Source organism: Mobula birostris, chromosome 23 (assembly GCF_030028105.1).
Source record: "Mobula birostris isolate sMobBir1 chromosome 23, sMobBir1.hap1, whole genome shotgun sequence".
Taxonomy (NCBI): domain Eukaryota; kingdom Metazoa; phylum Chordata; class Chondrichthyes; order Myliobatiformes; family Myliobatidae; genus Mobula; species Mobula birostris.
Genome location: NC_092392.1, coordinates 61,491,958 through 61,516,948, shown reverse-complemented (window position 1 = coordinate 61,516,948; position 24,991 = coordinate 61,491,958). Strand labels below are relative to the sequence as shown.

The 24,991-nt window shown below is 38.4% G+C and overlaps 1 protein-coding gene across 1 annotated transcript in view; it reads left to right on the top strand.

Moving 5' to 3' along the window:
* lta4h (leukotriene A4 hydrolase) overlaps positions 1–24,991 on the top strand; it is a 94,778-nt gene that overhangs the window by 20,584 nt on the left and 49,203 nt on the right. Inside the window, exons 4-5 of the mRNA XM_072241372.1 lie at positions 6,411–6,479; positions 16,498–16,602. Of these exons, the coding sequence (XP_072097473.1) occupies positions 6,411–6,479; positions 16,498–16,602 (174 nt within the window). The remainder of the gene's footprint in view (positions 1–6,410; positions 6,480–16,497; positions 16,603–24,991) is intronic.

The following is a 24,991-nucleotide window of genomic DNA, read 5'->3' as shown; positions in this document are numbered from 1 at the left end:
ATCATCGAAAAAAGATGCAATAAATCTAAGTTGATTTGCTTTATAGTAGTTTTTAAAGTTTGGAAGTTGTAATCCTAACCCAAATTTACATGTCAGTTTTTCCAATGATATTCTTGACATTTTACCTTTCCAAAGAAATTTTCTCACACATTTATTTAACTCTTGAAAAAATTTCTGTGGCAATTGTATTGGTAATGTTTGAAACAAATACTGTAATCTAGGAAATATATTCATTTTTACAACAATGACTCTACCTACTAATGTTATTGGTAGTATCATCCATTTGTCAAGATCTTCTTGAATTTTTTTCAACAGCAGTAAATAATTAAATTTATATAAATTCTTTACATCATTATCAAGTCTTATACCTAAATACTTTATACCAGTTACCGGCCATCTAAATTGGGTTACTAATCGACATTGACTATAGTTTCCTTTAGTAAGAGGTAAAATTTCACTTTTATCCCAGTTTATTTTGTAATCTGATACCTTCCCATATTCATCCAATCTAGAAGATAATTTATGTAACGAATGTTGTGGGTTTGTTAAATATATCAAAACATCATCGGCAAAAAGATTAATTTTATATTCCTCTTGGTTAACTCTAAAACCCATAATATCTGGATCAATTCTAATTAGTTCTGCTAATGGCTCTATCGCCAATACAAATAAAGCAGGTGATAGTGGACAACCTTGTCTAGTTGACCTTTTTAACTGGAATGGTATTGAAATTTGAGAGTTTGTCACTACTTTAGCTTTAGGGTTAGAATTTAAAGTTTTAATCCAATTTATAAAAGATGTTCCTAACCCATATTTTTCTAATACTTTAAATAAAAAATCCCATTCTAATCTATCAAATGCTTTTTCTGCATCCAAAGCTACTACTATACTCTTCTCATCCCTTTTTTGTGCCAAATGAATTATACTGAGTAGCTGAGTTACATTATCTGCCAATTGTCTATTTTTAATAAATCCTGTTTGATCCATACGTATTAATTTTGGTAAATATTTAGATAATCTATTCGATAAAATTTTTGCTATTATTTTATAATCCGTATTCAATAAAGAAATATGCCTGTATGATGTTGGTTTCATAGGATCTCTGTCTTTTTTTGGCAATACTATTACAATCGCTGTTGAAAAAGATTCTGGAAGTTTATGTATTTTTTCTGCTTGACGTATTAGTTCCATAAAAAGAGGAAATAATAAATCTTTAAATTTTTTATAAAATTCAGGTGGAAAACCATCTTCTCCTGGAGATTTATTACTTTGGAGTGATCCTAAAGCTTCTTCAACTTCTTTTAATGTAAAAGGCATATCTAATCCCCTCTGTTCTTCCAAATTCAATTTTGGAAGAGAAACTTGTGATAAAAACCTTTCTATCTCATTAACATCATTTTGGGATTCTGATTGATACAATTCAGAATAAAAATTTTTAAAGGTTCCATTTATTTCAAGAGGTTTATAAGATATTTTATTTGCCCTTGTTCTAATTGCATTTATTGTTTTGGAAGCTTGTTCTGTTTTCAACTGCCAGGCAAGAATTTTATGTGCTCTCTCACCTAACTCATAATACCTTTGTTTAGTTCTTATAATTGCTTTTTCCGTTCTATATGTCTGAAGCGTATTATATTGTAACTTCTTATTGAGAAGTTGTCTTCGTTTTTCTTCTGACATATATCTTTGAGATTCTTTTTCTATTCTTGTAATCTCTTTTTCCAATTGATCTAGTTCTGCCATATATTCTTTCTTAATTTTAGACGTATAGCTTATTATCTGGCCCCTAAGATATGCTTTCATCGCATCCCATAATATAAATTTATCCTCCACTGAATGAAAATTTGTATCCAAAAAAAATTGAATCTGCTTTTTCATAAAATCACAAAAATCTTGACGATTTAATAATGTTGAATTAAATCTCCATCTATAAGCCACTTCTTCCTTGTCAGCCATTATTATTGTCATTAATAAAGGAGAATGATCTGATAATATTCTTGCTTTATATTCCATATTTTTCACTCTGTGTTGAATATGCATTGATAATAGAAAAAAATCTATCCTTGAGTAAGTTTTATGTCTATGGGAATAGAACGAATAGTCTCTTTCTTTAGGATTGATTCTTCTCCATATATCAATCAAATTTAAATCTTTCATCAATGATAAAGTTAAATTTACTACCTTCGATTTTATAACAGCCTTGGTTGATCTATCTAAGACTGGGTCTAAGCAAAAATTAAGTCTCCTCCAATTAATATTTTTTCATGTGCATCCGCCAAATTCAAAAAAGCTTCTTGTATAAATTTTGCATCATTTTCGTTTGGTGCATAAATATTCATAAAAGTCCATAGTTCGGAAAAAAGTTGACAATGTATAATCACATATCTCCCCGCAGAATCAGTTATTACATTTTGTATTCTAATTGGTAATGTTTTATTGATCAAAATTGCTACTCCCCTCGCTTTTGAATTAAATGAGGCCGTAACAACACTAATCTCTCTTTAGTTTCTGATGTTCTATTTCTGTTAGGTGCGTTTCCTGTAAAAAAGCTAAATCTATCTTCATTTTTTTAATATATGTTAAGATTCTTTTTCTTTTCACTGGTCCATTAAGCCCATTAACATTAAAACTCAAAAAATTCAATAAATTAGTCATTATTCTTAACAAAGTTACTCCAATCTAAAACATTACTTATCTTCTCAACTCTCATAGTTCCTTGGGGAATTTCTTTAAACTTCATGTTGCTATGTGTTCCCCCCCCCAACCTTCCAGGCAAAAAGAAAAAAAGATAGAAAAAAAAAAGAAAAAAACAAAATACCCCCCCACTAATGTTGTGAATGAAAGGATACACAACACTATCCCCCTCCATTTTACGGGTCGCGGCAAAAGCCACGCACACATAATTAACGTAGCAATCGATCAGTGCTTCTTCCAGCTCCCCCGCAACAAAAAAAGTTATATAGACAAAATTAGTATTACTATTCCCAACTAATTTCCTCCAGTGTTAACCTTTCTTACCCCCCTCATATAATTAATAATATATTTATACATTCATCCAGCTTCAAAAATCCAACAAGTCCATTCCTTAACCCAATCTTCATTTTCAATCTATCTCTCTCTCCTGAGTTTGTTCTTGTATCTGGTGAATATTCAGAGAATCTTGCACAAACTGCTCTGCTTTCTGGTAGTCATCAAAAAATCTTTTTTCTCCACCAGGCAAAAAAATCTTCAAAGTTGCAGGATAACGCAGTATAAATTGATAACCATGATCCCATAGGGTTTTTTTCACTGGATTAAACTTCTTCCTTTTCTTCAAAAGTTCGTAACTTATATCAGGGTAGAAAAAAACTTTGTTCCCTTTAATTATCAATGGCCCTTTTCTATCTTTGGCAGCTCGAGCAGCTGCCTGTAGAATCCTTTCCTTGTCTTGAAATCTTAAGAATTTTATTAAAATCGGTCGTGGATATTGGTCATCTTTTGGTTTTGGACTTAGAGCTCTATGTGCCCGCTCAATTTCAATTGGTCGAGCCTCCTCTCCCATTTGCAAAACATCCGGGATCCATCTTTGAAAAAATTCTATTGGCTTTTCTCCCTCCATACCTTCTGTAAGACCAACAATTTTTTATATTATTACGTCTACTGAAATTTTCCAACATATCCACTTTCTCCAAGAGTCGGTTTCTTTCCGAGTTCCAAACAAGCAAATCATTTTCTGTTTTTTCCACTCTATCATTCATAAGCCCCATTTCTCTTTCCATCTTCTGAAGCTTCTTTTCCATTTTGTCCTGTCTTTCCATAACTTTATTATAGCACCTCTTCGTATCTCTAAGCTCTTCTCTTACTTTTCTTAATTCAGCCGTTGATTGCAATACAGCCTCTCTTATGTCTCTATCATCTCCTTTACTTCCACTCGCTTCCAATTCTTCCTCCTCTTCTTCATCTGTGTTCTCTGCAGAGTCCAATTCTGACTCTGAGTCATTTTCAATTGCAGTGGGTGTCGGTTCTTGTAGTTTGCGTTGTGTCGATTTGCGCATGCGCTCTTCTTTGCGCATGCGCATTTCCGGTGTCTTCTTCGGAGAAACCGTTGCCACCGCCATTGCTCCCTGTTCTACCGAAGGAGATCCAACCTGAGTCCGAGGCTCCATCGTTGCAGTAGGCCCTTTTTTCTTCCCGTCTCGCGGCTGCTTCGCAACAGCAGACTTCTTTTGTTGCAGTTTAGGAGGCATATCGTAAAGTAGTCTTACAAAGTTTATAAATAGTTTTGAGAAAATATTTACCAACTTTGTTTTATTTAAACGGTACTTTGCTGATTTGTTGCGGGAGAGCTGGATTTACACGTCTCAATCCCACGTCATCAGATGACGCCCCCCACCTCACACTTTTCTAGGTTGAACATCATCTGCCACTTCTCAGGCCAGATCTGCATCCTACCAATGTAGTGTTGCAATCTATGACAACCCTCTGCACTATCCACAAGTTCACCATCCTTCCTGGAATCCTCAACCTTACTAACTCATCGCTACTTAACCCAAGTCATTTACAAAAGCACAAAGAGCAAAGGTCCCAAGACAGATCTTTGTAGAATAAAACTCGTCACCAATCTCTGGGCGGAATACACTCCATCTACAACCACCCTCTGCCTTCTATGGACATGCCAAATCTGAATCCACAAAGCCGAGTTTCCCAGGATCCCTTGCCCCTGACGTTTTAAATCGGCCTAACATAAGGAACCTTATCAAATGCCTTGCTAAAATCCATATACATCACATCCATTGCTGTCTTCATCAATGTGCTTTGTCACATCCTCAAAGAGTTCAATCAGCCTCATGAGGCATAACCTAACTTTCAATGCCATACTAGCTATCCCTAATCTGCTTCTCCAAATGCTCATAAATCCTTTCTCTAAAAGTTACCTCCAATCTGCCCACCACTGAAGAAAGACTTGCTGGTTATAATTCCAAAGTTATCCCTTCTCTCTTGAACAAATGACTAACGTTTACCACCCTTCAGTCGTCACTCCTGTGGCCAGTGAGGATGTAAAGTTCACCAACAAAGGTGCAGCAATCTCTTCTCTTGATTTCACATGGAAACTGTGTCGGAAACATCTAACAAATAGATTATATAACTTTTGTGCAACGGACACATGTTTAATATCTAGGCTACAGCATTATCATAGTCATTACAGACCTGTTTATCTCTTGTATTTAAAAAAATTATGATAATTAAAGGACAATTATTGTTTGCATAAACACATTCTTTATATAGCACCATATAAAGCTCTGGATCACTGTACCATTTTACAGCCAAAATTATTTTTGAGTAGAAAATGCTTTTAAACAAGAACACATTCTAACCAATTTTGTACACAAAGGTTCTACAAATAACAAGTAAATGAATGATCATGTCTGGTGGTGCTGATTGAGTGAATAGTGTTGGGCACTGAAAATGCTGAATATACTCAGCAAGTTAGTCTACGTTTGTGGGAAGAAAAGCAGTTAATATTTTGAAACAGACTTAGAAGAAGCTTGATGATCTGCAAGCAGGGAGGGGGAAATGTCACTGAGTAAAACTGATATGACCATGGGGATAAGGGGTAAGCAAGGATATCTGGCTGAAGTGTGAATTAAAACAGTTAAAGACTGAGAATATAGACAAAATATAATGACAAGTCTGTACAAAAGTGAAATACAGAGCAGAAACCATGTCGGGCCACAGCCACACCTGAACAATTCCTTTTGCTCAGAATACCTTTCCACCGAATCTTTGGTTTCCATCTGCCAGTGTATTCCAAATAGACTATTATAACAGCTTAGTTTTTGCTCCAAAGTTGGGCTTGAACTTGGAGACTAAAAATTAGTCTTTCTGGGTAAAGGTGGTCGTTTTGCTCTAGGTGACTGAAATATGCCAATATAAAATGAAGTAAAGCTTTTGTAACATTCAGCAGTACAATGAGCCAGTCATAAAGGAGAATACAGTGAGTTTTACCCAAGTATGCTGTTTATTTAATTCTTCTGTGGAGAACAGTTATTGCTGTGTGGCATGTGCATGGAAGGAGGGTGATATTTGAAAGAGGTAAGTTTCTGGTTATTTGGTTCATTATTGCTACTCCGAATTGATGAAAGCTGGAGCATTACTGAAAATGCTAGTCTGCTTAAACATGACTTCCAATTGGACTTGCTACTGGTCCATCTTAGTTTATTTTAATGGTTCTCATGTTGTAGGTCCTGTTACTCTTGACAGATGCCCTCCAGCATGGCACTGTTTTGGGCTGTAATTTTGCTTGAAAGTTCTTAATCATAAACATTTGGAATAATGTCCTGTATAATTAATCCAACACCTATATTCACTTGATCTATTAAAGCTATATATTAAAGACATGTCATTATCAATATTGTTTTTTTTTTCCTCTATAGGCTATACATTGCAGAAGTATGGTGCCTTGCCAGGATACTCCATCTGTGAAAAGTACTTACTCTGCACGGGTATGTAACTGCATAAAATAGATGTACTGGCCAATTTTAATTTTATTTTGGGATCTGGCCATTGGTAGTTAGGCCAACACTTATTGTCCAGTCCTAATTGCTCTTTGGAGGAGATAGTGGTGGTGTCTTTCTGGGGAAAGTACTCAGTGTTTTGGGGAAAACGAGTATTTTGGACCACATATATATTTCTACATTGCAGATTATTTTTAAATTACAGATGTCGGGTCCCTATATACTTGGCGCCCTGGAGGTTGCAGGTTTGCCAAGTAACTGCAGTGCATGTTGGGAATAGTGCACCCTGTAGGCATATACTCTAGTTAATGAGGTAGAATTGAGCAGGCTACTTTTTTTCTGGATGGTATCAGCTTCTTGAGGTTTTGGAGTTGCACTCATCCAGTCAATTTGGGAGTATTCTATCACACTTCAAACTTGCACCTTGCAAATGGTGGAAGTCTTTACTAGAGAAGAGTTCTGCCTATTCTTGTGGCCACGGTATTTGTATTGCTGGTCCAGCTGGGTTTTTGGTCAATGGTGACACCCATAGTATTGAGAGTAGAGAATTAGCAATACTGGTGCCATTACACTTCAAAGGTGGGTACTTAACTTTCTGTAAAAGAGGTGAAGTATGTTTTTGTTAGCATCAGGGTGCTGGCTTGTTTACTTTTTTTTTGCTCAATTTATGCAATTTAGGCTTCATCTACATTTTATTTTCACATGGACCAATATGACTGGAAAGCAAAATGTTGAGAAAGCAATCTGTCCCAGATAATGGTTTTCAAAGACTAACCAAGGATGAGTAGATATTCAAGAGTATGTGGAGGACCGCCTCTGTCTGCAAATGGAGTAACAGTAATTTTGTGCTGCTCTTGGTTTTCTTTCTCTCCCCCTAGTTTAAACTTTGAATTTAAAATTTTTATTTGCTGATTCTTGCGGGGGAACAATATACCCATGTCTACGAGAAGTGGGAAGAATTTACCTGAACCTAATGATAAAGGTAATGGGAAAGGAAAGGTGCAGAAGGAAAGATCTGATGAAATGCCATCGTGGGCTGAAGATATCGTTCGGACACTGAATTCAATTAAGGATCAGAATGGATCAATTAAAGACCAACTGGAAAAGAATAGTAATGAAATGAAGTCATTTCTGGGAAAACTTAAAGACCTGGAAACTCAAGTTATTACATATGAAGAGGAATTGAAGATAACTAAGCAAAAGTTGTCTGAAGCTACTCGTTTGGAAAGATATCAAAATAAGATTATAGACCTAGAAACTAGGTCTCGCTGAAAGAATATACGAATTGTTGGGCTGCATGAAGGAGCTGAAGATGGAAATTTAACTGCTTACTTTGGTAAGCTTTTCCACACTTTATTAAAGCTGCCTGCTGTAGAAAGGGCACACAGGGCGTTTACTTCGAAATTGAAGGATTCTAGTAAACCAAGATCTGTTCTGGTTTTGCTTTCATCACTTTAGAATTAAAGATCAAATAATGCGACAGGTAAGAAAACAATTTTTTTAGTTTTATGGAGTCTGAGCTTCATTTTTACGAAGATTACCCGAGAGAGGTAATGGAACAAAGATCAAAAATTTGCCCTGGTAATGAAACAGGCATATGATTAAAAAACTGTTTCTCTCTCTGAGATATCGGACAAGATTAAAGTTTTCCTGCTAATTCTCCTCCCCGTACTTTTTTTGATCCAAAAGCTGCACTGGACTTTGTTCAGGCTATACCCGCTGCTGTTACTGACCCCGCTATTGAATGAACTATCTGAAAGGTTGTTTGGCTATCTGTATATTATTCGCATCTTGGAAAGAAGATTTACGAAAGTCATTTGTATATTTCATTGAGAGACTAATTAAAGAAGACAAGGAGAGTTGTTCATTATTGCATATTGTTGGTTTTCCTTTTGAAAGAAGATTTATGGCTCAAGTATGACTGTCTAAAAGATCATCCGGACATTTGACTGAGAAAAGAAGATAAGGGGATTTGTTCCTTTAATTTAATACTTGGTTTGAGTTTTTTGTTTCTTTTTTAACCAGTTAATTGGTAGTTCTTTTCCCCTACTAATAGGGCTTTTTTTTATATTTATATATATATTTGGGAGGGTTTAATTACTTATTATTAATTAGTATTTTTGAAAATTCAGCTGCGTGGGGGGAGGGAAAGAAAATACAGACGGAGCGGTCAGTGGCTTTGAACTCTGTCATAGATTGCTTTCCTTTTTCTTGGGTTTTCGGGAAGGGGGGTGGGATTAGAGTTATGTGCTTTTTCCCATTGGGTGGTTCTGGATGCGTATTTTCTATCTGGTTGTATTCTTCATCTCCGCCATTTTTGATCATCCCGTATTGGTATGTGCTCTGCGCATGTATAAAGTAGAATAAAATTATAGTATGGTATTTAAATGGATTAATATAATAATTTGGAATGTACATGGTTGGAATCATCCTATTAAACGAAAAAAAGACTTTTAAAATTATTAACCGATTCCAACCTGATATAATTTTTGGTCAAGAGACTCGTATCAGGGCGGGAGAGCAAAATAGATGTTTTGAATGGTGGAATGGTTTGCAATTCCACTCTACTTCTCAGAGTAAAACAAAAGGCGTGTCTATTTTTATTAAATCTAATATATTTATTCAAGAGGATATTGAATCAGATTCTAATAGTAGATTTTTAATTGTTAAAGGAACAATCTGCAACAGAAAAGTTGTTTTGGTTAATTTGTATGGTCCTTTCTTAGATGATCCTTTTTTAAAAAAAGGTATTTGCTTTACTGCCTGATTTAAATGAATATATGCTGACAATGGGCGGGGATTTTAACTGCTGCTTAAATCCTATGATAAGAGCTCAACCAATCAGCGACTTCCAAATCATTCCACATCATTTATTGATTTGATTTTGGGTTGATTGATTTGTGGAAGTATCTCCATCCTGATAACAGAGAATATTCTTTCTTCTCACATGTTTATAAAAAAATATTCGAGGAGCGATTATATTGTAATCGATCCCTGCTTCTTGCCTCGTGTTAAAAATTGTGAATATGATGCTATTGCTATATCTGAACATGCGCCTCTGAGTTTGTCTTTTGAATTTAATGATGTCATTCTTGGCCGCCCACCTTGGCGCATGTCTCAGACATTATTGCAAAACTCTGACTTTGTCAGTTTCATTGAAACCCAGATAAAAGCATTTTTTTCATTTTAATAATATAGGAAGTATGTCTAAATTAATTATTTAGGATATATTTAAAGCATTTTTATGTGGTCAGATTATTTCTTATTCAGCTAAACTTAAAAAACAGACTAAAGCAGAATTAGATAGAATTTCAAAACAAATTGAAGATTTAGATAATATCTATTCAATTTCCCCCAATATTGATTTATTTAAACAAAGGGTGGAACTTCAATCACAATATAACCTGTTATTAATTCATCCCATTGAAGGCTATTTGCTTAAGTTACAGAGCCAATTTTATATATTTGGAGATAAAAATAATAAACTGCTCACGTCTCAATTAAAAATGGCTGCAGTCAAAGGGCAAATCATGAAAATTTGTAGGAAAGATGGTACCTTGGCTCAGGAATATGAAGAAATTAATAAGATTTTTCAAGATTTTTATGCTGAACTTTATAAATCTCAATGTCCGCTAGATTCCTTTGAAATGAATGCTTTTTTTTAGAAAAGATTGTTTTTCCTAAAATCTCGGCTGAGGATCAAAAAACTCTTGATGCTCAAATCACTGAAGCCGAAATTCATAAAGCTACTTTTTTCAGTGCAATCTGGTAAGTCCCCAGGACTTGATGGCTATCCTGTAGAATTTTATAAAATATTTGGAAAGTTGCTTTCTCCGTATATGTTGGAAATGTTTAAGGATTCTTTTGTGAAAGATGACTTACCCTTTACTTTTTATGAGGCTTCTATTTCTTTAATTCTTTAAAAAAAAGATAAAGACTGTGCTTCATATAGACCTATTTCATTACTGAATGTCAACACTAAGATTCTGTCAAAGATAATGGTTGGAGAATATTTTGGGTAAAATTATTTTTAAAGATCAAACAGGCTTTATAAAGGGTCGCTATTTTTCAAATGTTCGGAGACTATTTAACATTATATATTAAAACTCTTTTAAAACTCCACAATGTGTTGTATCTTTGGATGCTGAAAATGCGTTCGATTGAGTCGAATGGAAATATTTATTTAATGTTTTAGAGAAATTTAGCTTTGGTGCTAATTTTAATAATTGGATTAAAATGATATATAAAGCCCCTATTGCTAGTTGTCACTAACAATTGTAGGTCTCCTTTTTTTTTCAAGTGTTCAGGGGGGACAAGGCAAGGCTGTCCATTAAGTCCTTTGTTTAATTTAATATTAGAACCCCTTGCTCTTGCTCTTGGTGAGGCTAAAAATATCCATGGGATTTTTGTGAATGACACCATGCATAAGATCTCTTTTTACGCTGATGATTTATTGGTTTATATATCTAATCCTGACGAATTTATTCCTGCCTTACGAAAATTATTTAATGAATTTGGAGATTTTTCAGGATATAAAATAAATTTCAGTAAAAGTGATTGTTTCCTTTAAATTATTCTGAGTCTATATATGATAATACTCCTTTTAAAGTCACGGATTCTTTTTGATATTTAGGTATTATAACTAAAAAATATAAGGATCTTTATAAAGCTAATTTTGTTCCTTTAGCAGACTCTATGAAGTATTTATTTAGTGGATGGAGTCCACTTACATTTTCACTTGTTGGTCGTATTCATATAGTTAAAATGATGATTTTACCAAAATTTTTATATTTATTTCCGAAGATCCCTGTTTTTTTTGACTAGGAAGTTTTCTGATCGGATTGATTCTATTATTTTATCTTTTATTTGGAATAATAAAAGACCAAGAATTAGTAAATGTCACTTACAAAAATTGAAAAAGGTTGGAGGTCTTGCTTTGCCTAATCTAAGAATGTATTACTGGGCTGTTAATGTGCGATACGTGTATTTTTGGTTATATTGGGTTGATAAGAGTGATCGGCCAATTTGGGTAGACCTGGAACTGAAAGTTGTAAAAACAGTTTTATTTAACCTCGTTATTGGGAGCTGCTTTACCTATACAATTAGCTAAAGTTGCTAATTTAAACCTATATCCTGTGATTAAGTAGTCTTTACAAATTTGGCTCCAGTTCCGCAATTTTTTTAATAAAAAATTTAAACTTTGTAGTTTAATTTATCAAAATTACTTTTTTTAAGCCGCCTTTGAGTGATCCAATTTTTTTACTTTGGAAAAATAAAGGTATTAATTCTTTTTTGGATTTATTTAAAGAAGATTGATGTCTTTTGAAGAATTAGTTGATAAATATTCTCTTTCATACTCACACTTTCTGCAATACCTTCAAGTTAGACACTTTTTACAAAAATATTTAAGTAGTTTTCCTTACATATTGGAGACTGACCTGTTAGATACTATTGAGTATGAATCCTTTGATCAAGGGTTCTATTGGAAGAATTTATAATTTATTATTACAATGGGATAAGCGTCCTTTATCTAAGATTAAACAGGATTCGGAAAAGGAACTCAATTTGTCTTTTATGACAGAGGATTGGATGTGGATTTTGAAGTTGGTTAACTCTTCAATTTGTGCTAGCCGTTCATTGATTCATTTTAAAATTGTACATCGTTATCAGTTGATGAAGGAGAGAGTTTCTAAAATCTTTTTTAATGTTGATAGTTATCGTGGTAGGTGTAAAACTGAGATAGCTACACTGACACGTATGTTTTGGTCTTGTTCTATATAGGAACAGATCTGGGAGTCAGTTTTTCAACAATTAATCTACAACCTAATAAATTAACTGTGCTTTTTGGAATAATTCCTCAAAATATTCATGCAACACACATCAAAGTTGCTGGTGAACGCAGCAGGCCAGGCAGCATCTCTAGGAAGAGGTACAGTCGACGTTTCAGGCCGAGACCCTTCGTCAGGACTAACTGAAGGAAGAATTAGTAAGAGATTTGAAAGGGGGAGGAGGAGATCCAAATGATAGGAGAAGACAGGAGGGGGAGGGATGGAGCCAAGAGCTGGACAGGTGATTGGCAAAGGGGATATGAGAGGGTCATGGGACAGGAGGCACAGGGAGAAGGAAAAGTTGGGGGGGAACCAGAGGATGGGCAGGGGGTATAGTCAGAGGGAGAAAAAGGAGAGTGAGAGAAAGAAAGTGTGTATAAAAATAAATAACGGATGGGGTATGAGGGGGAGGTGGGGCATTAGCGGAAGTTAGAGAAGTCGATGTTCATGCCATCAGGTTGGAGGCTACCCAGATGGAATATAAGGTGTTGTTCCTCCAACCTGAGTGTGGCTTCATCTTTACATTAGAGGAGGCAGTGGATAGACATGTCAGAATGTGAATGGGATGTGGAATTAAAATGTGTAGCCACTGGGAGATCCTGCTTTCTCTAGCGGACAGAGCGTAGGTGTTCAGCAAAGTGGTCTCCCAGTCTGCGTCGGGTCTCGCCAATATATAGAAGACCACATTGGGAGCACCGGACGCAGTATATCACACCAGCCGATTCACAGGTGCAGTGTCGCCTCACCTGGAAGGACTGTTTGGGGCCCTGAATGGTGGTAAGGGAGGAAGTGTAAGGGCATGTGTAGCACTTGTTCCGCTTACAAGGATAAGTGCCAGGAGGGAGATCAGTGGGGAGGGATGGGGGGGAAGAATGGACAAGGGAGTCGCGTAGGGAGCGATCCCTGCGGAAAGCGGGGGGGAGGGGGGGGAAGATGTGCTTAGTGGTGGGATCCAGTTGGAGGTGGCGTAAGTTACGGAGAATAATATGTTGGACCCGGAGGCTGGTGGGGTGGTAGGTGAGGACCAGGGGAACCCTATTCCTAGTGGGGTGGCGGGAGGATGGAGTGAGAGCAGATGTGCTTGAAATGGGGGAGATGCGTTTGAGAGCAGAGTTGATGGTGGAGGAAGGGAAGCCCCTTTCTTTAAAAAAGGACATCTCCCTCGTCCTGGAATGAAAAGCCTCATCCTGAGAGCAGATGCGGTGGAGACGGAGGAATTGCGAGAAGGGGATGGCATTTTTGCAAGAGACAGGGTGAGAAGAGGAATAGTGCAGATAGCTGTGAGAGTCAGTAGGCTTATAGTAGACATCAGTGGATAAGCTGTCTCCAGAGATAGAGACAGAAGATCTAGAAAGGGGAGGGAGGTGTCGGAAATGGACCAGTTAAACTTGAGGGCAGAGTGAAAGTTGGAGGCAAAGTTAATAAAGTCAACGAGCTCAACATGCGTGCAGGAAACAGCGCCAATGCAGTCATCGATGTAGCGAAGGAAAAGTGGGGGACAGATACCAGAATAGGTTCGGAACATAGATTGTTCCACAAAGCCAACAAAAATGCAGGCATAGCTAGGACCCATACGGGTGCCCATAGCTACACCTTTAGTTTGGAGGAAGTGGGAGGAGTCAAAGGAGAAATTATTAAGAGTAAGGACTAATTCCGCTAGACGGAGCAGAGTGGTGGTAGAGGGGAACTGATTAGGTCTGGAATCCAGAAAGAAGCAGAGAGCTTTGAGACCTTCCTGATGGGGGATGGAAGTATATAGGGACTGGACATCCATGGTGAAAATAAAGCGGTTGGGGGCCAGGTAACTTAAAATCATCAAAGTTTAAGAGCGTGAGAAGTGTCACGAACATAGGAAGGGATTGAAGAAGGGGGGAATAAAACCGTGTTGAGGTATGCAGAAACGAGTTCGGTGGGGCAGGAGCAAGCTGAGACAATAGGTCGGCCAGGACAGGCAGGTTTGTGGATCTTGGGTAGGAGGTAGAAACGGGAAGTGCGGGGTGTGGGAACTATAAGGTTGGTAGCAGTGGATGGGAGATCCCCTGAGCAGATAAAGTCGGCGATGGTGTGGGAGACAGTGGCCTGGTGCTCCTTAGTGGGGTTACGATTGAGGGGTAAATAAGAGGAGGTATCCGTGAGTTTTTGCTGTGCCTCGGTAAGGTAGAGGTCAGTACGCCAGACTACAACAGCACCCCCCCTTATCGGCGGGTTTAATAATAAGGTTAGGATTAGTGCGGAGGGAGTGGAGAGCAGAGCGTTCTGAGGGAGTGAGGTTGGAATGGGAACAAGGTGCGGTGAAATCGAGACGGTTGATGTCCCGTCGGCAGTTAGCAATAAAGTGATCCAGAGCAGGCAGAAGACCAGAGCGGGGTGTCCATGAAGAAGAGGAGGGTTGAAGAGGGGAGAAGGGGTCATCGGTGGGGGTAGAAGAGTCCTTGCCGAAGAAGTAGGCTCGATGACAGAGACGGTGGAAGAAGAGTTCCGCATCATGGCGAACACGGAACCTGCTGAGGTGTGGGCGAAGGGGTACAAAGGTGAGGCCCTTACTGAGGACAGAGCGTTCTGCCTCAGACAGTTGAAGGTCGGAGGAGGTGGTAAAGACCCAGCATGGATGAGAGCTGGGATCAGAGGGGGAGGGGGAGGCCGGGGGTGTCAGTGGAGAGGGGAGGGTTGGGGTGAGAAGAAGATGGAGCCTCTGAGTACCCAGGAGCTGACGATGGGATCTGGGGGAGATGGGAATTGCAGAGTGGTGGTGGGGGGAGGGGAGACGGGAGTCACAATAGCAGCACATGAAGACCCAGCCTGGAGTTCAAGGCTGGCGTCGCAGTTGATGGTTGCGCAATCGCTGTGAAAGTGTCCATGGTCGTTGCTGGAGTCCGGGTTTTGAATATGCCCTGAGGTGTTGGAGCCGGCGAGATCAATGGCAGAGGCAACCTCCTCCCACTTTCAAATCTCTTACTAACTCTTCCTTCAGTTAGTCCTGACAAAGGGTCTCAGCCTGAAACGTTGACTGTACCTCTTCCTAGAGATACTGCCTGGCCTGCTGCGTTCACCAGCAACTTTGATGTGTGTTGCTTGAATTTCCAGCATCTGCAGAATTCCTCTTGTTTGCGTTTCAAAATACTCATGGTATTTCTGTGTCTGACCAACATGTTATTGCATTTGTTACATTGATAGAAAGGAGGGCCATTTTGTTGAAGTGGAAGGATACATCAGCTCCCACTTTGTCACAATGGTTCTCTCAAGTGATGCTATGTCTTAGTTTGGAGAAAATTAGAAGTTGAACTTTTGAACCTTTATTTGATTTTGAGAAAAGATGGGACTCATTTGCTCGTTATTATCATTTGAGCTAATTGATAGATTTTTTCCGTGATTTAATTGTAAATTTTTTGTATATTTTCTTTTGCTGGCGGTTTGGTGTTTATTTTTAGAAGCTTTTTGTATGACGCATGGCTCTAGGGTTGTACACATAATGGTTTTTTTGCCTCCCTTTTTCTGCTTAGTAGGTTTTTTTTGTTATCACATTTTTTTTAACCTTTAAGATAATGTCTATTTTGAGACATTGTAAGTGTTGTTACTTCAATGTACTCGTGTTATTTCTTTTGTATAATATAACAATAAAAAGATTTGAAAAGAAAAAGAATATGTGAGAATTAGTTATTTTTCTCAGTTATACCTTCTGTACACAGAATGTTACGGCTGTCTGGGTTTGATTAATTTCTTTCCTTGTTCTGGTAGAGTTCGATACAAAGAATGCTCAAGCTATTCAGATATTAGATTTTCTCATTTTTCTTTGGCTTCTGTGGTCATTCCGAAAAAACAGAATATCTGGATGCTTTTGATAAATCTCTTAGTTTCAATGGCTCTGATGTTTTTCATATTGCTTAGAATAAACACTATTTTAATGACAATATATTAAGGGCAGCAATGTTTCTTTCCTTTAATAATCAACTCTTTCAAAAGTGTACGTTAATTCCCAGGTCTATCAATCCTTATGCTCTTTTAAAAATTGGTTTTAATAAAAGTAATGGGAGGACAGGATTTTGTTGAAATTTTATTTGGAATACAGCACTGAAAGTGCTTAATGTAAATAGGTATCATTAAAGCTTCGTGAGGAAAATGTTACAGTTTGTAAGAATACATTCAAAGTGACTGAATGTGAACACTCTTTTTCCTATTAGGTATCTGTTCCAAAAGAATTGGTTGCTCTTATGAGTGCTAATAGAGATGGAGAAATGCCTGATAATCTTGATGACAGTAGAAAGATTTATCGTTTTCAGCAAACTGTAAGTAATGGGATACGTAACATTTCACAACAAGCTCACTCCGTAAAGAGTTGAAATAATTTACTTTAGTGATTTAGTACAATTAGACTTCTGAAGCAGTGAACTTTAATGGTACTTAAAACTGTCCCTATATATGGGGAACTATGTGTATATGTTGAATTGGGTAGCTTTTGGGATGAGAGTGGCTAAAAACTAGTATCTGGAAATTGGGTTTGGAATTCTGCCATTGGGATTGTGTTGCTCATAATTTGAGCATCAGCAAGGTTGTGCAAGATCAGAAAAAGAACCCAAATGTAATTCATCTGATGTGTTTAAATGTAGACACAAAAGTGACTTGCTGACTGCATGACAGAGGCAAATGAAGCACTTTGGGATATCTGGAAAATTGAATGACTTGGGCATTTCTACAACGGGTGACATCCCCTCAAAGACCTGGTTCTGATTGTGCTGATTTCACCAGTATTTCCCGAGTTACACTTTAATACTGGCTGTACATAGCCAAGGTGGAACAAGTGCCTTCTACCTGACTGGCTTGGCACAAGAAATACAAATCCATTCATTTCAATAGAGATTCTGCAACCATGTGGAAGGAAATTTTGAATCCATGATCAACTGAACAACTGTACTACTGAGGACTAAATTAGGTTTGTTGAAAAAGTTAGAGGAGTTGAAAAGTCCCTGAAGTTCTTTAAATTTGTGATTATTTTATTTATTGTCACGTGCTGCTCTACCACAGAGATATAAAGCATTGATCTAGTCCATGCCAAACTATTATTCTGCATAGTCCTATCAATCTGTGCCTGAACCAATGCTCTCTGTACCATTTGCATACATGTACAGCCAAACTTCTCAAGCTTTACATATTGATCCTGCAATGAACATATTAAAAAAAACTTGTTTGCCATCTAGACAGATCATTCCGTACATAAGGACATTGAGGTGATGAAAAAATGCAGGGCTGACGAAGAGTCTCGGGCCGAAGTGTCGACTGTGCTTCATCCTATGGATGCTGTCTGGCTTGCTGTGACCAGCATTTTGTGTGTGTCACTAACAGGTATATCTCTTTGGATACTGCCAAGGGGAATAATCTTTAAGGGGCTAGTAGCAGGTCTCATGCTCTGAGGCTCAGAAGAGAAGGGTGCAGAGAGATTGTGATGGGATACTCGATAGTTAGGTTCTGTGGCTGCAGAAGAAATGCCAGAATGGTGTGTTGTAACCCAGGTGTCATTCCAGAGTGGGAGGATGATTGGCCAGAGGCCGAGCTACACACTGGTACAATCAACATTGGTAGACCGTGGGTAGCAGAGTGAGTATAGAGTGTTTAGTAAAAAGTAAAAAGCAGGACCTTGGAGAAAATGACCACAGTGCCATGCGTAAGTGAGGTCAGCGATTGAAAGGTAGGCCAGATGTATTTGAGGCTGATGAGCTGGTATACTGGACCATTCAGATCTGTTCTATACAAGAGCGACAGGTTGCACCTGAACCAGAGAGGGTCCAATGTCCTTGCAGGGAAGTTTGCTTGTGTAAAATGGGAAGATAGAAACAATATATTTTGGGGGGGGGGGGTGGGACTCTGAGAAGGAGCAAGTTATGGGATAAGACAGTAGACAGCAAGAGCAAGTCTTGTAATTAGGAAAGGGATACTCAGTTAAGCTGCATTTATTCAATGCACAAAACTGAATGGTAAAGTGAATGAACTCGGTGTGGATTAGTTCCGGGGTCTGGGATGTTATAGCCATAACTAAAATAGCGCCGTGAGAAGGGCAGGACTGGCAGCTTAATATCTAGTTTACAGATGTGACAGAGATACAGATAAGTGAGAAGGTGTGTTCTCTTCTTGATTAAGGGCAGTGTCATAGTTCTTAGAGATGACAACATTGGAGTTGTCTCAAAAGTAACAAGAAGGGAACTGTCACTCTAGTGGTGCTGTATTATGGATCCCCAATAGTCAGCAGGAACCTGAGCAATGTGCAGAGAGACTGTTCATAGTTGTAAGAATAACAGGATTATGTTAGTGGGAGATGTTAATTTCCCCAGTATTGAATGAATCATACAGAGCGCTTAAGGCCTTAATGGGTTAGAAATTGTGAAATGTATCCAGGAAAGTTTACTGAGTCATACGGTGCAATACTGGACTTCCTCCTGAGGAATGTGATGGGTAACTAACCAAGGCGGCAGTCAGGGAGCACCTTGGCTCAAGCAAACATAATTCTATGTTTTAAGACGGTGATAGGAAAGGATAGAAAAGGTATACTGTTGTTAGGGCCCTAAACTAGAGCAGAGCTAGAGAAGAGTATAGACACACAAAATGCTGGAGTAACTCAATAGGCCATGCAGTATCTATGGAAAAGATTACAGTTGATGTTTCAGGCTGAGACCCTTCAGCACAGAAGCATAGATTGAGATGTGTCAGAGACCTGTTTAATCCCTTGATGACTATATAAAGATTAAGAATATACAAGAGGAAATCGGAAAAACAAAGGTGTATCTGGCAGGTAAGGTTAAGGAAAATCTCAAGAATAAAAAGGGTGGCTAGGGAGCGATACAAGAATCACCTTAGTCCTTGATTTATCAAATCCACTAATTTGTAGATTTTAGTTCCTTCTGGCCAACATCTCCCTCCTTTTGATCCAAAGAGATTTATCTTAAGATCATTATCCTCCTCTGATTCAGCTGACTGCCTATAGGACTGCCGTGGAACCTCAGTAGGTGTGCAACGCTTGCATTCTATAAGTAATAACATTTACTAACTAAATTCACCCACTTTAGACTGATGATCATCTGTGCTGTTTCATGAAAGCATTGTCCTCTTGTTTCAGTTTTCCACCTTCTCATTTGATATACATTGAGCATTACAATTATCAGTGCATAATTACAGCAGCATGTGATACTATTCTCACCCACAGGTGAATTTGAACATTTGTTCCCCAATTCCAAAACTTATTCCAAAAGCCGGGGTAACTCAATTTACCTTACCAGCATGTGTTTTAATTATTTTAGTGTTGCATCCATTGATGGGTTATCTCCCTTACCTTCTCCACAACACGTGTCCAGTCTGCAATCAAGTGAGGAATTGGTGGCAACTCACTAACAGCATAGTCCCACAGCTATTCATCTGTGTTGTGCCTTGGATCTTGAAGTTCCTCATTACTATGACTCCTTCTGGCTGAGATAAAGTTTGGCCTCCAGTGGCCAGATCTAAAGTTGCATTCTCTATGGCAACATTGTGACTTTCCAAAGGGCATCGTTTCCACCCCTTGCTATAACTTGTGGCCACTGTTTCTATTCCACCAATGCATATTATAAGAAAGACTGATTATTCACAGGCAAAATAGGCAATGAACAATTTTTATAAGTACTGAAACCACAATTTGTAAGTTTCTGCTTTGTCATTTCTTCCGGGCAAGACTGGTGGTCTCCCCTAACAATAGCATGTGTTCACAAACAAGAGAAAATCTGCAGATGCTGAATATCCAAGCAACACACAAAATGCTGAAGGAACTCAGCAGGCCAGGCAGCATCTATGGAAAAGAGTAAACAGTTAATATTTCGGGTCAAGACCTTTCAGCATGTGTTGGTGGATTACTTAAAGATATTGATGTATTCTCATGAAATTTACCAACATTGTGAATCCTCTTCAAAGGGAGGTTGAATTATTCCATGTCAGAGAATGTAGAATACTGTTCTGACATAAAACCTTCCTTTACCACCATCACTCTGGTTATTGTAAGGCTTCTACCTTTCTCCAACCCATCCTTTTAGCTGCTCATTTGATACCCATTTGGTACTTGGTGTGCATCAAGTTGTAATAAATTAGTGCCAGTCATGGTAAGCAACCAACCAGCATATGTAGCACAGATCTCAGTTTTATGCATTTCCTTAGACATGAGATCTATGCCACCAGTAATCAGATTAGTTTTGTCTTGAAGGGGCTTCAGAATTTTAACTGCATCCAGAGTTACCTGGGATGCATCTTGACCAATCTGATTAATTTGTACCTTATCTTGATAGTTTTCTCCAGTAATATCCCGTATTTTCTGCTGGAGGGACTGTATCTGGTTTTCTGATTTTGCAATGTCTAGGGTGTTGACTGTTGTTACCCCTGATACATAACTTGCTCCCACTAATTCCAATTCTTCTTTTCCCTCTGCATTTGACTGACTTAAACTCGCTCCTGCTTAGTGAGTAAATAGCAGTTTCGTTGTAGGCAAGCACCATTCAGGCACTGTTATTTCAGTTAGATTACCTGCACATGCTTATACCTGGTACCAAAGTGACAAATTCCCCTGTATTTTATAACACTAATCCTACCCTGTTAGTATATGTGGGGTCTCATTACATTTCGGCTCTGGTGTAGTTTCCGTCATTTGTGGGTGTAGTGTAGTGATTTTCCTAATAGTTTTGAAAACCTGGAGAGGGCCTGAGCCCTGATTCTCCATGTCCTTTAGGATGCCTTCACCTTTCTACTCTTCCCCATTTACTATATTCTCCTGTGGGCAGTTTGTAATGATGGAAGCAACCTTTGAGAAACACTTGGGGTGGCCACCCCACTTGATATACTTCTTGTGTAGATCACTACCCCACTGAATATTCACATGAGTGTGATCCCACAGAACTGTAATCTTACCATGATCATCATTGCCCAAAGACTGCTCAATAATTGGAGCTACAGACTGACATGATTATCCCCTCTGAGATACTAATTAATGTCACATCTAGAATTTTATTGCATAGGAAGTCTACCTTTGTACCTTCTGGAATATGTAGTTTTGTCCACACATGTCAAACCATCTACCCCATTATAATACAAACTTGAATCCTCAATTTTTCCTTTGTTAGCCCGCACTGCCCGTGTCCTTTGAGAAGATTTTTGTTCACTGAGTATTCTCCAAGCAATGGCATCACTGTTGACAGGTTTGCCCAGAGACAGTCTCTGAATCATGGCCCCAGTTATGGTTAATTCCATTGTAACAAAATATATTGCTCTCTGCATGTTGAATTAAACCTGTAACACACAAGGATAATTTCTGCTTATATTTCTGGGTTTATATCTTAAATTATTTTAAGTCCATATTTTCTATTTGTTTTTCTAGACCATCCAAACTGGACTCCCTATTGTCTTTGGACTTATGGCACCCATTTTTCCTCATCCATTTTTGTTTCTGGATAGGAAAGTTGAGCACTGGCATATTTTTCCTTTGATTTTTTGACAAAACTCCCCTGGTTTTCAGGACAGGGGAACTGAAAATCACCCCCTTGATAAGACCTGTCCCCATCTTCTTGGAACAGTTGTTCCATCCTCAAGTCTTCCAAATCGGGGCCATGTACATCAATTGTTATGTGCCAATGGTGATAACATTCCTGTTTTTCCCCCACCAATTTCAGCTGGTTGATATGGTACTGCCCACTTTTATCTGGAGAAGTTAGCACTTTGTACACTGAAGGGCATGCTTTGTCTGTAAATTCATGGGGCCCTACAAAGCTTTGATTTAAAAATGAGGTGTTGGTGTATTCTAATCATCACTTTGTCCTGGGCTTAATTCTGTCAGACTGACTTTTGAGTCAAAGTAGATTTTACTATGTTGCTGCTTCTTTCCTATTTGGTGGGCTGCTACAAAATTGGTCTCTTTCACTGTTTCTACCAATTGTTGTACCCACTTTTCTGAAACAATTCCATCGATTTCGGGTTCTGACAAATCTAATCCTAACAACTCCTCCAATCTTCTCATATCTCTTCCAGTCATGAGTTTATAAGGGGTGTAACCTGTTGAATATGCCACTGTATCCTTATTATCATCAAGGCACAAGGCAAAACTACCTGCCATGTTGTTCCATGTTGCACCATTTTTGCAATCATATTTTTTAGTGTTCGATTCATCCTTTCTGCAATTCCACTAGGCTGGTCTATAAGGGGATATGAAATCTTCGCTTGATCTCTAAAAGTGCCATGACATCTGCATTATCTGGTCTGTGAAATGTATGCCTTGATCCAATTCTATACTCTGCGAGTGAATATCCTTTCCAGTGAGATTTTTGCAGTGGCCTTTGCTGTGTTTGTCTTAGCTGGGAAAGCTTCCGCCCACTTCATAAAGGTATCTGTTTGTACCCTCTTGGGGCAGGTGGTGAAGAACCAATATTATCTATTTACAAATTAGTCCAAGGCCCTTCCACTGGTCTGATGTGTCGAAGGGATCGTTTCTTTGCCTTTCTGTCAGGATATTGTTGTGCGCAGATAAGCAAGCTTTGCTCCACATCATCCTTCATCTTGAGCCACCAGCCCACTTTGATCTTTCCCAGGTGCTTTCGTACGTCTGGTGTCCCCGTAGATCATGGTACCAATGGATCATCTGGTTTCTTCCTCTCTCCGGAACCATAAGCTTTCCTTCATAAAGGACAGCTCCATCTTTGACAAACACTCCCTTGTGCTCTGTACATTTCAGACCCTGCTCCTTCTACTATTTTTAAAACATTCTTTCTTCTGCTCCTCTGTTAAATCCATAACCTTAATCTCTTGATCCTTCTGCCTCCCAATCTCCTGTTCCTTCTGCCTCCCAATTAATGGCTGCCATTCCTGCCCAATTAAGGTACCTTTATTCACCAATTCATCAGCCTTTCTATTTCCCTCAGGAGATAATTAAGAGTGGGCTTTCACCTTTATGACTCCATATTCTTTTACCTTTGCTGCCTCAAATCTATATTGTAATAAAGCAGTAAATAAGAGGGGCTTCCCACAGAGGCAAATGTTCTGCGAGTCTGTTACAAACATGCATGCTATCAGTGTGTATGACTGACCTGGGTGGGAAACATTCTGGGTGGCTAACCACATATGCTGCAGCTGCCAATTAAGCTGCCTGTGCACTCATGGGTTTGGACAACTTTCCTGGCTATGTTCATCCTCTCCCAGCATGCTGCACCCAATTCTCCTCTCACCATCCTGTACTGATGAGCCATATTTTAAAATAGGGTTTTTCTTTTTGCTTTGTGTCTTTGTTCTTAGGCATTATTTTATCTGATCTGCTTCCATCCCTCCTTTTTGTTTTGATGCAAATGGTCCCTAGGGATTATTTGCTATCATAACTTGATATTCGTGTTCACTTCCTTGGTATACCAGGTTATTGACTAGCATAGAGGTTGTGTTTACTCGCTTCACACTAATATTCCTTGCAGCAGCAATGTCCATCTAGCAATTCTGTTTTGGCTTACTGAACCATCTTTAATCCTTCTATCTAACAGTAATTGTGTGGGGTGTGTTCTGTCAGTATTGTAAGTGGATGTAGGCAAAATGGATATATCCCTTTATGTAGGCAAAATGTTGTACTGCCCAGAAAACTACTAACAAGTGTTTTTCACATACAGTATACTTCTTTTCTACTGGTGAGAGCATGTGTGATGCATATGCAACTGATCTTAACGTCCCATGTGCCTCCTGTAATAGCACTGCTGGGAGGATGGTTATCAGTTGTTACCTCCAATGAGAATGGCTCATTTGGATTTTGGGTTTTTAGAGCAGGCACAGTGGCTAACACTTCAGAGCTGTAATGGCCTGGGTGTGTTCTGATTTCCATTCCCACATCACATTCTTTTTCAGTAACTCCAGTAAAGGAGCTGCCGTAGTGGAAAATCCATTAATGTGATCCCTACAATATCCTATCAGCCCTAGAAAGGACTGCAGCTCTTTGAGGTCTCAGGGGAATAGGCAGCTTCTTAACCACTTCTACTCTTTGCTTGTAAATTTCTCTTTCTCCCGGTGACAAGATCATTCGCAAATAACTAACTATTTGTTTCATCACCTGTAATTTTTTAGGGATTACCTTTAGTCCCAATGCATGTAATAATTGCAGCAGTTCCATCAATAACTGATAATGTTCCTACTTGGTTTCAGTCTGCAGAAGTAGATCATCTACATATTGCACCAAGTGCTCGGGTTTTGAAAACTGTTTTAACCCTTCCCCTAAGCACTGATGAATTATAGATGGGGAATTATGGAACCCCTGTAGTAGGGCAGTCCATATATACTGCTGTCCCTGAAAGGTAAATGCAAACTTGTATTGACACACTCATTCCAGTGGGATAGACCACTATTTATGTCTAAAACTTTGAACCATTGTGCTCTTTCATTCTGTTTGAGTACTGTCTCCAGATTATTTGCTGCATTTGGGGCTGTTAACAGGATTACTTTATTCAGCTCTTGATAGTCTATTGTCAATCTCCAACTACCATATGATTTCCTCACTGTCCATATGGGTGAGTTATTAGTGGAGGTTACTGGCATTGGTATCCCTTATTGTACCAAACTCTCTATTACCTTACCTACATTTTCCTCTGCTGTTTTTTTTTTTTGGGGGGTGGAGAACCCATATTGCTTCTATAGTTTGGGGTCTGGACCTTG